Source organism: Macaca fascicularis, chromosome X (genome assembly GCF_037993035.2).
Source record: "Macaca fascicularis isolate 582-1 chromosome X, T2T-MFA8v1.1".
Classification (NCBI taxonomy): domain Eukaryota; kingdom Metazoa; phylum Chordata; class Mammalia; order Primates; family Cercopithecidae; genus Macaca; species Macaca fascicularis.
This window is the reverse complement of record NC_088395.1, coordinates 48774530-48790176: the sequence shown is the minus strand read 5'-3', so window position 1 is coordinate 48790176 and position 15647 is coordinate 48774530. Positions and strand designations below refer to the sequence as shown.

General features: G+C 42.5%; 1 protein-coding gene across 3 annotated transcripts in view; it reads right to left on the bottom strand.

Moving 5' to 3' along the window:
• Positions 1-10007: 10007 nt before the first annotated feature.
• WDR13 (WD repeat domain 13) overlaps positions 10008-15647 on the bottom strand; it is a 35976-nt gene continuing 30336 nt past the window's right edge. For all 3 annotated transcript variants that reach the window (XM_065538287.2, XM_074029997.1, XM_074029996.1), the window contains one exon: positions 10008-10447. In XM_065538287.2, the coding sequence (XP_065394359.1) occupies positions 10365-10447 (83 nt within the window). In that variant the 3' untranslated portion in view covers positions 10008-10364. The remainder of the gene's footprint in view (positions 10448-15647) is intronic.

The following is a 15647-nucleotide window of genomic DNA, read 5'->3' as shown; positions in this document are numbered from 1 at the left end:
TCCATACTGTATATTGGGGAGGGGGTGTTTCAAGTAAAGAGGCTCAAGATTTCTCATAAGATGCTGATGTGTGGTAGCAATACATAACTAAAATATTTTACTTATGTGTGCAGTGTGAAAGTTTGCATCAGAAGTTACAAAAATCTCCAGAATGCCCAACGGGGCTGAAAGGAAAAATATCAGAACTTTTCAGGAACACAAATGAGTCAAGAAAAGATTAAAAGGCTTTATCAACGTGAGAAGCCAATGGCTGATCACAAGGCAAAATTGATAATATTGTGCCAGGTTAAGTAGAACAAACAAATATACTGATTGAAGACATTTACATGGAAAGATCTCCCAATCATGACAGCTAAATTATAAGTTATGAAGTACACACACACACAAAATAAGCTTCCATAATTTAGAGTAAGAAGAAATTGGATGCTACATAAATTAATAATATTGGAATTGTATTTAAAATGTTTAAGTCAATTCAGTGATAAAATAAGAGACAAAAATAATGTTTAAAGAGGAAGAAACTTTAAAATTGAAGAGCATCCATGGAAAGAGATAACTGTAAAGTGAATAAATGAGAAATAAAAATCTATAAATTCAATATACATTGTATTGGGAAGCTATTGACTCAGAATAAGCTAATGAGAGAAATAGTGCACTGGAAGATTAAGGAGAGAAAATCGATGCTAATAAAAGTAAAGTGATATAAAATGTAAATATATTTATGGATCTATAAAGACAAAGATTAGAAGGAATAAAGTATATTCAATTGTTTCACTGAAATATATACAAAGAATAAGACACAAATATAGTTTTAAAAAGAAATACTTTTTTTGTAAAATTAAAAGCCAGAAAAAATTCTCGAATTCAGAAGTACATAGTTTTCAAAAAAAAAGGTAAATACAGGTGATCATTTATACAGAAATAATAGTCAAGCTGTATAACACTAAAAAGAAATAAAAATCTTAAAAGTAGGGAGAAAAAAAACAGAGGTAAGCCACAAATTTGTAGGCACCATCCACACAGCCTTGATAGAAGCCAGAACAAGGAAAAGTAAATATTGAGTGTAAGAATTTAATATTTAGTCAAATATCTTTAATAAATAAAAATAAAACATTCTCAAAAGTACGAAGACAGAGAGCTTATATTACCAGAAGGATATTCTTAATATTACACTTCAAAAAGAAGTAAAAATGTTTTCTATATTAAGGCCTGAAAATCAAAATGAAAAAAGAAGACACTTGTAAACATATGGGAATATCTATCCATCATGTATGTTAAACTAAAAAAAAAAAAAAACCCACAGAGAATTGGCAGCATTTGTTTCAAAAGTATTTAGACATATTGAAAGTGTAAATCCATACATTTAAGTTAAATTAGATAGCAAGTTCTGTACTACTTAAGTAACTTAACTGGTGACAGAATAATCTGTTTTCAATAAAAATAACTTGTTAAGCTTCTGTCTCACAGTTTGTGTCACACTGATTATCCTTTTATCAGATCTGAGTAGCACCAAAAGACTGACAGTGGCAGTATACATTGCCCACAAGCCTCTGGACACCCAGGACAACAGGGTCATATGCCCATAGCAAGGTTAAGGTGCATGAGATGATGAAATCGACCCAGTAGATGACCACAAAGAAACTCACCAGCAGCAGGATGGTCTGAGTGGCACTTTTCTCTGGGGAAGGTCTTGGGGAGAGGCTGGTGCTGTGAAAGTATCAGAATTTCTTCTGGTGCCTGAACAAAAGAACCACCCTGTATGCACTTGAGAGCAGCATTGTTCCTATAAGAAAAACATATCTGGAGTAAGAAACAGTCTTCTGATGATGGAGTTCACGGTGGAAAAGTGAACAGTCTTTACTGGTATGCAGAAGATGGCTCAGGGTCACAACGGAAGACGCCACAGTGCACAAGATGAGATTACTACTGAAAAAAAACCTGAGAAAATGTGAAAAGAAGAAATGGCAGGTGAAAATGATATATATTTATGGTTAAACCGAGAGCTTCTGGGGCTGATGATTATGGCCTGAAGTACACTCAGGAGGCAGGTGGTGCAGATGGAGAAACTCCTCATCACCTTGTTCAGGTAAAAAAAAAAATCCTTTACACTTGAAGTCGTTCTGAAAATACAGTAATTCAGACAGACCTGGAGACAACAATGGCACCACAGTAAGGAGGGTCACTGTGGATGAAGGCCAGGTGATAAATGCTCAGGTCTGTGGGCTTAGGCCTGCATTACAGAAGAAGTGTGAAGACGTGGAAGAAAATGAGGAAACTGAGGGTCAAGATTCCAATGCCACCTTGAAAAAAAAAAAGGCATTTTTCAATGAAAACATAACTGGAATGTAATCATCTAAATTGCAAAAGAGAAACATATTTTGAATATCTGAAAATAATAGACTTTACATTATAAATGTTATTGTATGTTCAAAATCACTTTTTTATCATAAAATTCTTGATTCTATTGCATAAATTTTCAAAAGTACAGTCAGCATTATTTTTCACACTATATATATATATATATTCTAAGAATATTTGTGTGTGTGTATATATATATATTTTGAGATGGAGTCTCTCTCTGTCGCCCAAGCTGGAGTGCAGTGGCATGATCTCGGCTCACTGCAACCTCCACCTCCCAGATTCAAGCAATTCTCCTACCTCAACCTCCTGAGTAGCTGTGACTAAAGGTGTGCACCACCACGCCTGGCTAATTTTTGTATTTTTGGTAGAGACAAGGTTTCACCATGTTGGCTAGGCTGGTCTCGAACTCCTGACCTCAAGTGAACCACCTACCTTGGCCTCCCAAAGTGCTGGGATTACAGGCATGAGCCACAGTGCCTGGCCGTGTATACATACTTTTTTTTTTTTTTTTTTTTTTTTTGAGACGGAGCTTTACTCTTGTCACCCAGGCTGGAGTGCAATGGTGTGACTTCAGCTCACCACAACCTCTGCCTCCTAGGTTCAAGCAATTCCCCTACCTCAGCCTCCCAAGTATGTGGGATTACGGGCGCCTGCCACCACGCCTGGCTAATTTTTCTATTTTTAGTAGAAATGGGGTTTCACCATGTTGGCCAGGCTGGTCTCAAACTCCTGACCTCAGGTGATCCGCCCACCTTGCCCTCCCAAAGTGCTGGGATTTTGGGAGCCACCACGCCCAACCCAACATAACTTAAAAAATTGAAAACAAAATCTGACTGACTCTCATATCACAGCATTAATTTTCTTAGCCTCTCTTTCACATTTAAGAACTTTTATGATTACCCTAGGCTCACACTTATAATTCAGATAAGATCAGGTGCATTCAGGGTGGTATGGCTGTAGACACCAAACTCATAATTCAAATTAATCTCTTTATTTTAGAGTCAACTGATTATCACCCTTGATTTTATCTACAGCCGCTATTCTTCTTTGTCATACACCATAATATATTCCTAGGACCCAGGGGTTAAGACATGGGCACTTTTGTGGGGCATCATTTCATTTATCACAACTCCTATTAATTGTATTTTATTAAAATAATAATGGCTCTGTCCAACTTTTGTTTCCATCCCAGAGAACCCTTATGTAAATATTTTTATCTTAGAAAAAAATTGCAGCCGGGCGCGGTGGCTCACGCCTGTAATCCCAACACTTTGGGAGGCTGAGGTGAGGCTCATTTGAGGTCAGGAGATCAAGACCAGCCTGGCTAACATAGTGAAACCCTGTGTCTATTAAAAATACAAAAATTAGCCAGGCATATATGGCCTTAGGTAAATTCCATCTATACCTAGTTGATTTAGAGTTTTATCATGAAGTTGCATTGAATTTTTGTGAAATACTCTTTCTGAATCTTTTGAGATGATTGTTATCCTTCCTTCTGTTAATGTGGTATATCACATTTATTAATTTGTGTATGTTGAACCATCCTTGCATCTTAGGGATTAATCCCATTTGGTCATGATGTATGATCCTTTTAATGTGCTGTTGGATTTGGTTTGCTAGTGTTTTGTTGAGGCTTTTTGCATTTATGTTCATCAGGGATATTGGCTGTAGCGTTCTTTTCTTGTAGTGTCTGACTTTGGTATTAGGGTAATGCTGGCCTTGTAAAATGAATTTGGCAAACACAGGCAACCAAAGCAAAAATGGGCAAACGGGATCACATCAAGTTAAAAAACTTCTGCACAGCAAAGGAAACAATCCACAAAGTGAAGAGACAACCCAAAGAATGGGAGAAAATATTCGCAACTACCCATCAAGGGATTAATAACCAGAATATATAAGGATCTCAAACAACCCGAGAGGAAAGAATCTAATAATCTGATCAAAAAGTGGGCAAAAGATCTCCATAGACATTTCTCAAAAGAAGACATACAAATGACAAGCAGGCATATGAAAAGTTGCTCAGTGTCACTGATCATCAGAGAAATGCAAATCAAAACTACAATGAGATAACAATCTCACCCCAGTTAAAACGGCTTCTGTCCTGCCGGATGCGGTGGCTCATGCCTGTAATCCTAGCACTTTGGGAGGCCGAGGCGGGTGGATCACGAGGTCAGGAGTTCGAGACCATCCTGGCCAACATGGTGAAACCCCTGACTCTACTAAAAATACAAAAATTAGCCGGGCCTGGTGGCGTGTGCCTGTAATCCCAGCTACTCGGGAAGCTGAGGCAGGAGAATCGCTTGAACCTGGTTGGCGGAGGTTGCAGTGAGCTGAGATTGCACCATTGCACTCCAGCCTGGGCAACAGAATGAGACTCGGTCTCAAAAAAAAAAAAGGCTTCTATCCAAAAAACAGGCAGTAACAAATGCTGGCAAGGATATGGAGAAAAGGGAACCCACGTACACGGTTGGTGGGAATGTACATTAGTACAACCAGTATGGAGAACAGTTTGGAGCTTCCTCAAAAAACTAAAAATAGGGCTCTCGTATGATCCAGCAATCCTGGATATATACTGCTGGCTATATACCCAAAAGAAAGGAAAGGAAATCAGTATATGGAAGAGATATCTGCACTCCTATGTTGCATCACTGTTTCCAATATCTAAGATTTGGAAGCAACCTAAGTGTTCACCAACAGATGAATGGATAAAGAAAATATGGTACTTGTACACAATGGAGTACTATTCAGCCATAAAAAAGTATGAGATCCTGTCATTTGCAAAAACATAGATGGAGGCTGGGTGCAGTAGCTCACCCCGTCATTGCAGCACTTTGGGAGGCAGAGGCAGGCGGATTACTTGAGTCCTGGAGTTTGAGACCAGCCTGGCCAACATGGCGAAACCCCATCTCTACCAAAAATACAAAAATTAGCTGGGCGTGGTGGCACGCAACTTTAATCCCAGCTACTCAGGAGGCTGAGGCAGGAAAATTGCTTGAACCCAGGAGGCGGAGGTTGCAGTGAGCCTAGATTGTGCCACTGCACTCTAGCCTGGGTGACAGAGCGAGACTATGTCTCAAAAAAGTAAATAAATAAAAAGATGGAACTGGAGATCATTGTTAAGTGAAATAAGCCAGGCACAGAAAGACAAACATCACATGTTCTCACTTATTTGTAGGATCTAAAAATCAAAATGATTGAACTCATGGACACAGAGAGTAGAAGCATGGTTACCAGAGGCTGATAAGGCTAATAGGGGGATTGGGGGAAGGTGGGGATAGTTAATGGGTACAATAAAAAATAGAATGAATAAGACCTAGTATTTGATAGCACAACTGGGTAACTATAGTCAACAGTAACTTAGTTGCACATTTTAAAATAACTAAAAGAAGGCCAGGCATGGTGGCTCATGCCTATAATCCCAGCACTTTGGGAGGCTGAGGCAGGCAGATCACTTGAGGTCAGGAGTTCAAGACGAGCCTGGCCAATGTGGTGAAACCCTGTCTCTACTAAAAATACAAAAATTAGCCAGGCATGGTGGCAGGTGCCTGTAATCCCAGCTACTTAGGAGGCTGAGGCAGGAGAATGCCTTGAACCCGGCAGGCGGAGGTTGCAGTGAGCTGAGATCACGCCACTGCACTCCAGCCTGGGCAAAAGAGTGAGACTCTGTCTCAATAAATAAATAGACCAGGTGCGGCGGCTCACGCCTGTAATCCCAGCACTTTGGGAGGCCAAGGCAGGCAGATCACGATGTCAGGAGTCCGAGACCAGCCTGGCCAACACAGTGAAACCCCGTCTCTACTAAAAATACAAAAAATTAGCCAGGCGTGGTGGTGTGCGCCTGTAATCCCAGCTGCTCAGGAGGCTGAGGCAGGAGAATTGCGTGAACCTGGGAGGTGGAAGTTGCAGTGAGCCGAGACCGCGCCATTGCACTCCAGCCCAGGCGACAGTGCGAGACTCCATCTCAAAAAAATAAATGAATAAAATAACTAAAAGAATGTAGTTGTGTTGTTTGTAACCCAAAGGATAAATGCTTGAGGTGATGGATACCCCATTCTCCATGATACAATTATTTTGCATTATGCGTTGCACATGGCATGCCTGTATCAAAACATCTCATGCACCCGGTAAGTATGTATACATGTTGTGTACCCACAAAAATGAAAAGTAAAAATAAATAAAGTAAAATGAATCTGGAAGTGTTCCCTCTTCTATTTTTGGAAGAGTTTAAGAAGGATTTATATTATTATTTTTTAATGTTTGGCAGCATTCACCAGTGGAGCCCTCTGGTCATAAAGCAACAGAAAATCTGAACAGACTAACAATGAGTAGCAAGATTGAAGCAGAAATCAAAAACCTCTGGGCACATATTTATAGCTTTATTGAGGCTTAATTTGCATACCATAAAATTCACCCATTGTGTCAATTCAATGATTTTTTAGTAAATTTCTAGAGTCGTCCCAACATCATCACAATCCCATTTTAGAACTTTTCCATCAACTCCAAAATTTCCCTCAAGCCCACTCATGGCGACTCTCCACTTTCTAACCTGTAGCCTCAGGCAACCACTGACCTTTCTGTTTCTATAGATTTGCCTTTTCTGGACATTTTATATAAATGGAGTCATACAGTATGTGGTCTTTTGTATCTGGCTCATCCGTGTGGTGCTGTGTCAGTATTTTGTTCCTTTTACTGCTGATAGTACTCCATTGTATGGCTATATCACATTTTGTTTATCTGCGCACCACTAATAGACATTGGGATGATTTCTAGGTTCTGGTTGTTATGAATAATGCTGTAATTCAATATGTATGAATAGTGTATATTTGGCCGGGCGCGGTGGCTCAAGCCTGTAATCCCAGCACTTTGGGAGGCCGAGATGGGCGGATCACGAGGTCAGGAGATCGAGACCATCCTGGCTAACACGGTGAAACCCCGTCTCTACTAAAAAATACAAAAAACTAGCCGGGCGCGGTGGCGGGCGCCTGTAGTCCCAGCTACTCAGGAGGCTGAGGCAGGAGAATGGCGTGAACCCGGGAGGCGGAGCTTGCAGTGAGCTGAGATCCGGCCACTGCACTCCAGCCTGGGCGGCAGAGCGAGACTCCGTCTCAAAAAAAAAAAAAAAAAAAAAAAAGAATAGTGTATATTTGCATGCAAGTCTTTAGTGGACATGTTTTTATTCTCTTGGGTAGATGCCTAGGAGTGAAATCGCTTGGTCAGGTTTTTTTTTGTTTGTTTGTTTTTGAGACGGGGTCTCATTCTGTCACCCAGGCTAAAGTACAGTGGTGCAATCATGGTGCACTGCAGTATCGACCTCCTGTGCTCAGTCTCCTGAGTAGTTGGGATTACAGGCACGCATCACCAAACCCGGCTAATTTTTGTATTTTTAGTAGAGACGGGGGTTTCACCATGTTGGCTAGGCTGGTCTCGAACTCCTGACCTCAAGTGATCCACCGCCTCAGCCTCCCAAAGTGCTGGGATTACAGGTATGAGCTACTGCACCTGGCCTCGTTTCCAATTTTTATGTTGGTATTACATAAATTATTTTAAAATAATTGTATATTAGCTGACTTTTGCTACATTAGAAACAACACCAAAACTTAGTGACATAAGGCAATAAACATTAAATTATTTTTATGTCTTTGTGGGTCAGCTGGATGGTTCTAGTGTGGGCCAGCTCCTGTGGGGCTGGAGTGTATAGGATGGCCTCGTTCATATGTCTGGCAGTAGGCAGGCCGGTGGGTATAAGAGTGTTCTCCACTGGGTTGGTTTACCTTTGCTCCAGCAGGCTAGCCCAGGCTTACGGTTCCCAAGATCAGCATCTGTAAGCACTTCTCAGGCCTCTGCTTGCGTCACATTTGCTACTGTCTCACGGGCCAAAGCAAGTTCTAAGGCCAGCTTACATTCAAAGAGTGGTAGAGACTCTGTCTTGATTGGAAAAGGTGTAAAGTCATATTGCACAGGGGCATGGACACAGGGAGGGGTGGAGAATTAGGGCCATTTCTGTAATCTACCACAAATAGGTTTGACTTCTTTCTTTTTTTTTTGAGACGGAGTCTCGCTCCATTGCCCAGGCCTGGAGTCTCGCTCTGTTGCTGCCCAGGCTGAAGTGCAGTGGCACAATCTTGGCTCACCGCAGCCTCCGCCTCCTGGGTTCAAGCAATTCTCGTGCCTCAGCCTCCCAAGTAATTGGGATTATAGGCGTGAGTCACCGTGCCCAGCCTAGGTTTGATTTCTAGCCATTAGATTCTTAGGTGTTACTTAAGTGGATTATGAATTTTATGTTTGTCAACAAAATGTGCAGACACAAAGCTTATAATTTCCCTGAATCTTCCTTAATTGTGTTTTTCACACATTCATTTTTCTTCAAATCATCTAAGTATGATGCTGAATTTTGGAGCACAGAAAAGAAACTGCTTCCAAAGTCACCTCCTTGTAAAGTCACATTTAGATCAGAGGAAGCCATGGACCATTTAGAATCTTGGGAAAATGAAGGCCTTTGCTTGGGAGGCAATCTTGCATTCAGGCTGATTGGGGCATCCACATGGGGCTGAAGCTTCCTGTAACTTCACTCCAGTGCTCACACACGTGGGGGCCTAGACTCGCAGAGGACACTCTGCATTCCGTTCCACTGTTAACAGGAATTACTCCTACTTCACAAGGAGCAATGACATTAAAGAAGTTACCTCTGTGGCCCAGGTAGAGGCTGGGGGACAATTGTCAGCAGCTTTCATGGAACTTTTGGTTTTTTGTTTTTGTTGGTGAGACAGAGTCTTCCTGAGTAGTTGAGACTACAGGTACCCACCACCATGCCTGGCTAATTAGTTGTATTTTAGTAGAGACGGGGTTTCACCATGTTGGTCAGGCTGGTCTCTTAACTCCTGACCTCAAGTGATCCACCCACCTCGGCCTCCAAAAATGTTGGGATTACAGGCATGAGCCACCGCGCCCAGCCAGCGAACTTGGTTTGATGGAGGAAACTTGGATTGGAAGGATTAAAGAAGCAAACGGCAGCCTGAGCCATGCATCCCATCTATTTTCCCGCCCATCAGCACCTCTATTCTGTACCTGGGCATGTGTGAACCCTCTTTGCACAAGCAAAAGGATAGAAATGGCTGGACTGTCAGCATGAAACAAAACATACTATGAGAATAAAGGATTAAAAAAACACATGAGGCCAAGCATAGTGGCTCATGCCTGTAATCCCAGCACTTTGGGAGGCCGAGGCAGGCAGATCACCTGAGGTCAGGAGTTTGAGACCACCCTGGCCAACATGGCAAAACCCCGTCTCTACTTAGAAAAAACAAAAATTAGCCAGGTGCGGTGGCGTGTCTGTAATCCCAGCTACTAGGGAAGCTAAGGCAGGAGAATTGCTTGAACCTGGGAGGTGGAGGTTGCCGTGAGCCGAGATCACGCCACTGCACTCCAGCCTGGGAGACAGAGTGAGACTGTCTCAAAAATAAATAAATAAATGAATAAATAAATAAAAATAAAATTGTAAAATATGCATTCACAAATTAGTGTTACTGGAAAACTGCATGTTACGTAACAGTATATACAAAAGTGAAAAAGTAAAACCAAAATGATATATCACCAAAATTAAAAACACAAAAATTTAAAATAAAAACAAAATGACACGTACAAGTAAACCGTTTTTTTAAAACTTTATGTAAATATAAACACGGACATTTAGAAATATAAACATTCAAAGGATAGAAATGAGAAATTACTCCTTGGGTGTTGGGTGTCTGTTTGCCATTTATTTCTACAATGTAGTCCCCTCTTTTCCGAAAAAGTTGCAAGCAACATGGATGACTTTTCCAAAGATAAGAGAGACCCGGCATGGTGGCTCACGCCTGTAATCCCAGCACTTGGGAGGCCGAGGCAGGTGGATCATCTGAGGTCGGGAGTTCGAGACCAGCCTGGCCAACATGGCAAAACCCCCATCTCTACTAAAAATGCAAAATTAGGTGGGCGTGGTGGCGGGCGCCTGTAATCCCAGCTACTCAGGAGGCTGAGGCAGGAGAATCGCTTGAACCCGGGAGGCGGAGGTTGCAATGGGCCGAGATCGCTGCCACTTCACTCCAGCCTGGGTGAGAGAGTGAGACTCCGTCTCAAAAAACAAAAAACAAAACAAACACAGAAGAGAAAACACTCTCTGAAATTAAAGTAAAGGGAATAGAAAACAATGGGAAGCTAGTTGGTAGTAGGGGAAAGGGCTATTTTCCAATGGCGAGTGACAAAACCACAAGGCAAAACTGTCCCTCCCCCTCCAACTGGAGCCCATACAGGGAGGCATGCACACGGGCGCACGTGTGTCCCTCTGTGAGCGTTGTATGGTGCGCACTGATAGACTGATGGGGACCCTCTGACCGTTCCTGTGAGGACTTGAGCCAAAAAGCTACTTCCCGCTTGGCACAGCTGGCCCAGCCCAGTGTGCTTCTGAAACTCTAGGAACCATCGGAGTCCACTGGAGGGTTTCTGAAAACACCAACTGCTGGGCCCCAGGCCCACAGCTTCTGATTCAGTGGGTCCTGGGTGGGGCCCGGGAATATGCATTTTTAATAAATTCCCAGCGAGGCAGCTGCTGCCTGCCAGGGAACCCCACTTTGGGAACCGCTGGACTAGTGTCTGGGTCAGCGAATAGAGGAGGCCACCCGGAGGCCGGAAGGTGCTTGAGGCCCTGGGCCTCGTGGCTGGTGGCTGGAGATGCCCTCCTCCAGGCCTCGAGCTTCCTCAACCTGACAACTTGCCAGTAAGGGAAATGGGCGCGATCTAACGTGCCGCGAACTAGTGCAGATTCACACAGCCTAGGTCGAGTAGAAATGGAATTCTAGAAATGATGTATGCCAAGAGTTTGCAGTGTAGACCTCAGAATCATCTCAGATTCTAAGGGGAAACCAAACGACTGCAGCAGCAGCAGCAGCAGCAGCAGCAGCAGCAGGGAACAGGTTGGCTACAGAGCCAGTGGCCACACCCGGCTTTCTGCAGCCTTTATGGCTCCGCAGCATTTTTTTCGGAGCCTAAGGGCGGGAGGAGATGCCGTATATTTAGGGGTGAAGTGAGAGATAGCGGAGCTTTCTGGCATTTCTGGAGCAACACTGCCCCCAAGAGGAATCTGATAAAGCCTCAAAGCTATGTGGACGAAAACAACATGAACCCACAACGTTTGAAAGGCGAGGTAATGAAAAATAGATCCGGAAAGATCCAGCAGCCAACCTGACGATCCTCGCTGATTGAAGATTAACGCACTACGAGTGCAGCTAGGTTCAAATAGCGGTTCTGCCACTTACTCACTTTGTGACCCTGGGCAAATTAGTCAACGTCCCTGTGCCTCAGTTTCCCCTACTTGTACCTACTTCATGGGGGATTAATGAACCAATATATGGAAAATATTTAAAGCATTTCCGCTGACTACAGAAACTCTTTACAACTCCCCCAGAAATAATCCAGGTCATTATGCGTTTGCCCACATTCCATCTTTGTCAGGAATTGTAGGCCAAAATGTTTTTTATTTTTAATTTTAATTTTAATTTTTATTTTTGAGACGGAGTCTCTAACTCTGTCTCTCAGGCTGGAGTGCAGTGGCGTGATCTGGGCTCACTGCAACTTCCACCTCCCAGGTTCAACCAATTCTCCTGTTTTAGCCTCCCGAGTAGCTGGGATTACAGATACTCGCCACCATGCCTGGCTAATTTTTATTTTTTTAGTAGAGACGGGGTTTTGCCGTGTTGCCCAGGCTGGTCTCAAACTTCTGACTTCAGGTGATCCGCCTGCCTCGGCCTCCCAAAGTGCTGGGATTATAGGTGTGAGCCACTGCGCCCGGCCCAAAATGTACTTATTTTTTAAAGACAATGCTTTAGTTCTAGTTCTCCACAATTAAACCCAGCATAGTGGCCAGGTGTGGTGGCTCATGTAATCCCAACACTTTGGGAGGCCGAGTCAAGAGGATCGCTTGAGACCAGGAGTTCAAGACCAGCCTGAGCAATATAGCGAGACCCCCGTCTCTATTTTCAAATATAAAATAGGCCAGGCACAGTGGTTCATGCCTCTAATCCCAAGATTTTGGGAGGCTGAGGAGGGAAGATTGCTTGAGTCCAGGAGTTTGAGACCAGCCTGGGGAACACGTCGAGGCCCCGTCTCTACCAAAATTTTTAAAAAATTAGCCAGGTGTGACGGTGCATGCCTGTAGTCCCAGCTACTTGGGAGATTGAGGTGGGAAGATTGCTTGAGCCTAGGAAGTCAAGGCTGCAGTGAGCCGAGATCACACCACTGCACTCCAGCATGGGTGACAGAGCAAAGACCCTGTCTCAAAACAAACAAATAAATAAAATATAGTAAAATAAAATAAAAATAAAATAATATAAAATAAAAATAAAATAATATAAAATATAAAGACATTAGTTGGGTGTGGTGGTTCGTGGCCTTAGTCTCAGCTACTCAGGAAGCTAAGGTGGAAGGATCGCTTGAGCTCAGGAGTTCGAGGCTGCACAGTGAGCTATGATCGCACCATTGCACTCCACTCTGGGCCACAAAGTGAGACCCTGTCTCTAAAAAAATATTTTTAATTACATTAAAATAAAAATTTTTTTAAAGTCAGGTCTGGCTTTTTTTTAAAAAAAGTCATACTCTCGGCCGGGCCCGGTGGCTCAAGCCTGTAATCCCAGCACTTTGGGAGGCCGAGACGGGCGGATCACAAGGTCAGGAGATCGAGACCATCCTGGCTAACATGGTGAAACCCCGTCTCTACTAAAAATACAAAAAATTAGCCGGGCGAGGTGGTGGGCGCCTATAGTCCCAGCTACTCGGGAGGCTGAGGCAGGAGAATGGCGTGAACCCGGGAGGCGGAGCTTGCAGTGAGCTGAGATCCGGCCACTGCACTCCAGCCTGGGCGACAGAGCGAGACTCCGTCTCAAAAAAAAAAAAAAAAAAAGTCATACTCTCAATATAGGCATAGAACACTGTTTACAGCTTTTGCCTCCATAAAATTATTTTTCTGTTACAGAAAATTTCAAGCGTATAAAAAAGTAGAGAGAATAATACAATAAATCTCCATGTAGTCATCGTCTAGTTCAATACTGATCAATTTACAGCCAATCTTGTTTCTTTTATGTCCTCTACCCACATCCCCACTGGATTATTTTGAAGCAAAACCCAGATATTACATAATTTTACCCATGAATCTCTCAAGATGTTGCTGTAAATGATAAGAACTTTTTTTTTGTTTGTTTTTTGTTTTTGTTTTTTTTTTTTGAGACAGTCTCGCTCTGTTGCCAGGCTGGAGTGCAGTGGTGCAATCTCGGCTCACTGCACTCTCCACCTCCCGGGTTCAAGCGATTCTCCTGCCTCAGCCTCCTGAGTAGCTGGGATTACAGGTGCCCGCTACCACGCCCACCTAATTTTGCATTTTTAGTAGAGATGGGGGTTTTGCCATGTTGGCCAGGATGGTCTCGATCTCTTGACCTTGTGAACCACCCACCTCAGCCTCCCAAAGTGCTGAGATTACGGGCATGAGCCACTGCACCCAGCCCAAATGATAAGAACTTTTAACAAGTTAGCTGTAAATCATGATCATATCTCAAAAATAATAATTATTTAATCAATTATCTAGTCAGTTACTTTGTCTCTCTCTTTATCAGTTTTCAGAATGAGTTGGCTCGCTAGCATCCTCCAAAGGTGGCCAGGGAGATTTTGTGGCATCATTGTACTCTGAGGGCTAGGAGATGTATTTCGATCTATTGCAGTTATTGTTCTTTTTGATGCTCAAATTGCCCCATCTTTGGCCAATGGGAGCCTTTGAAACTGCTTGATATGACCCCAGTAATCTATAACTTCCTTTTGATATGATGCAGTTTTTAAATAATATATAATTTTATATTATAATGATTATATAATAATATTGTGTTTGCATGGTTCTCAATAATAGTATGGTATATTCAAACGATAAATAATAATAATATGTGCCAGGCACCGTGGCTCACGCCTGTAATCCCAGCATTTTGGGAGGCCGAGGCGGGCGGATCACGAGGTCAGGAGATCGAGACCATCCTGGCTAACATGGTGAAACCCCATCTCTACTAAAAATACAAAAAAATTAGCCGGGCATGGTGGCGGGCGTCTGTAGTCCCACCTACTCGGGAGGCTGAGGCAGGAGAATGGCATGAACCCAGGAGGCGGAGCTTGTAGTGAGCAGAGATTGTGCCACTGCACTCCAGCCTGGGCAACAGAGCGAGACTCCGTCTCAAATAATAATAATAATAATAATAATAATAATGTATATTTAGATAAATCTAGCTTCTATCCCTGTCTCCTCAACCTTCTTCCCTCTTCCTCCACCCATAATAAACCATTTTATCTTTTTTTATTTACCCCTTTACAAATAGCTGTTTGTATATTTTTGGTTTACCCGTCCATCAAAAATATGCAGACAGCTAATTTTTTTAAAGTAAATTTACAAAGAAAAAAAAAACAGAAAAAGAGCAAATTCCTAGCCAAAAAAAAAAAATTCATGGATCAAAACGTATATAAATGTAAAACTTTGAGAAATACTGTGAAACTTCTTCTAAAATGCTGGTTGAATTTTATACTGCCACCTGTTATATATTATCAGTTTTCCTTATACTCTTGACAGCACTGAATATTATAAAAGGTGAGAGAGCTAAGTCTTTTTTCCCCGAGCTATTGGAGTTTTCTGTTTTTATTTTTGTTTTAAAAAATCCAAGTTTGGCCAGACCTGGTGGCTCACACCTGTAATCCCAGTACTTTGGAAGTCCAAAGCAGGAAGATTGCTTGAGCTCAGGAGTTCAAGACCAGCCTGGGCAACATGGCAAAACTCTGTCTCTACAAAAAGATACAAAAAGTTAGCTGGGCATGGTGGCTCGCGCCTGTAGTCCCAGCTTCTCAGGAGGCTGAGGTAGGAGGATCACTTGAGCCCAAGAGGCAAAGGCTGCAGTGAGCCATGATCGCACCACTGCTCTCTAGCCTGGGTGACAGAGCGAGACTCTGTCTCAAAAAAAAAAAAAAAAAAAAAAAAAGTCCACATTTATTGCATTATGGTCAAAGACTGTGGTCTGTATCCATTCTACTTTTTGGATTTACTACACTTTTCTTTGTGGCCTAATATTATGGCCAGTGATTACTAATGTTCCATAGTCGCTGACTGACTAAAAGATGTATTCATGGTTTTAAGAAAAGAGAATTTGATATAGCTTTATTAATTATACTATTTTTGCTTTTGTCTACTAGAGCTGTCATTTGCTGACAAAGGTAAGTTAAAGCCTCCTGCTTCT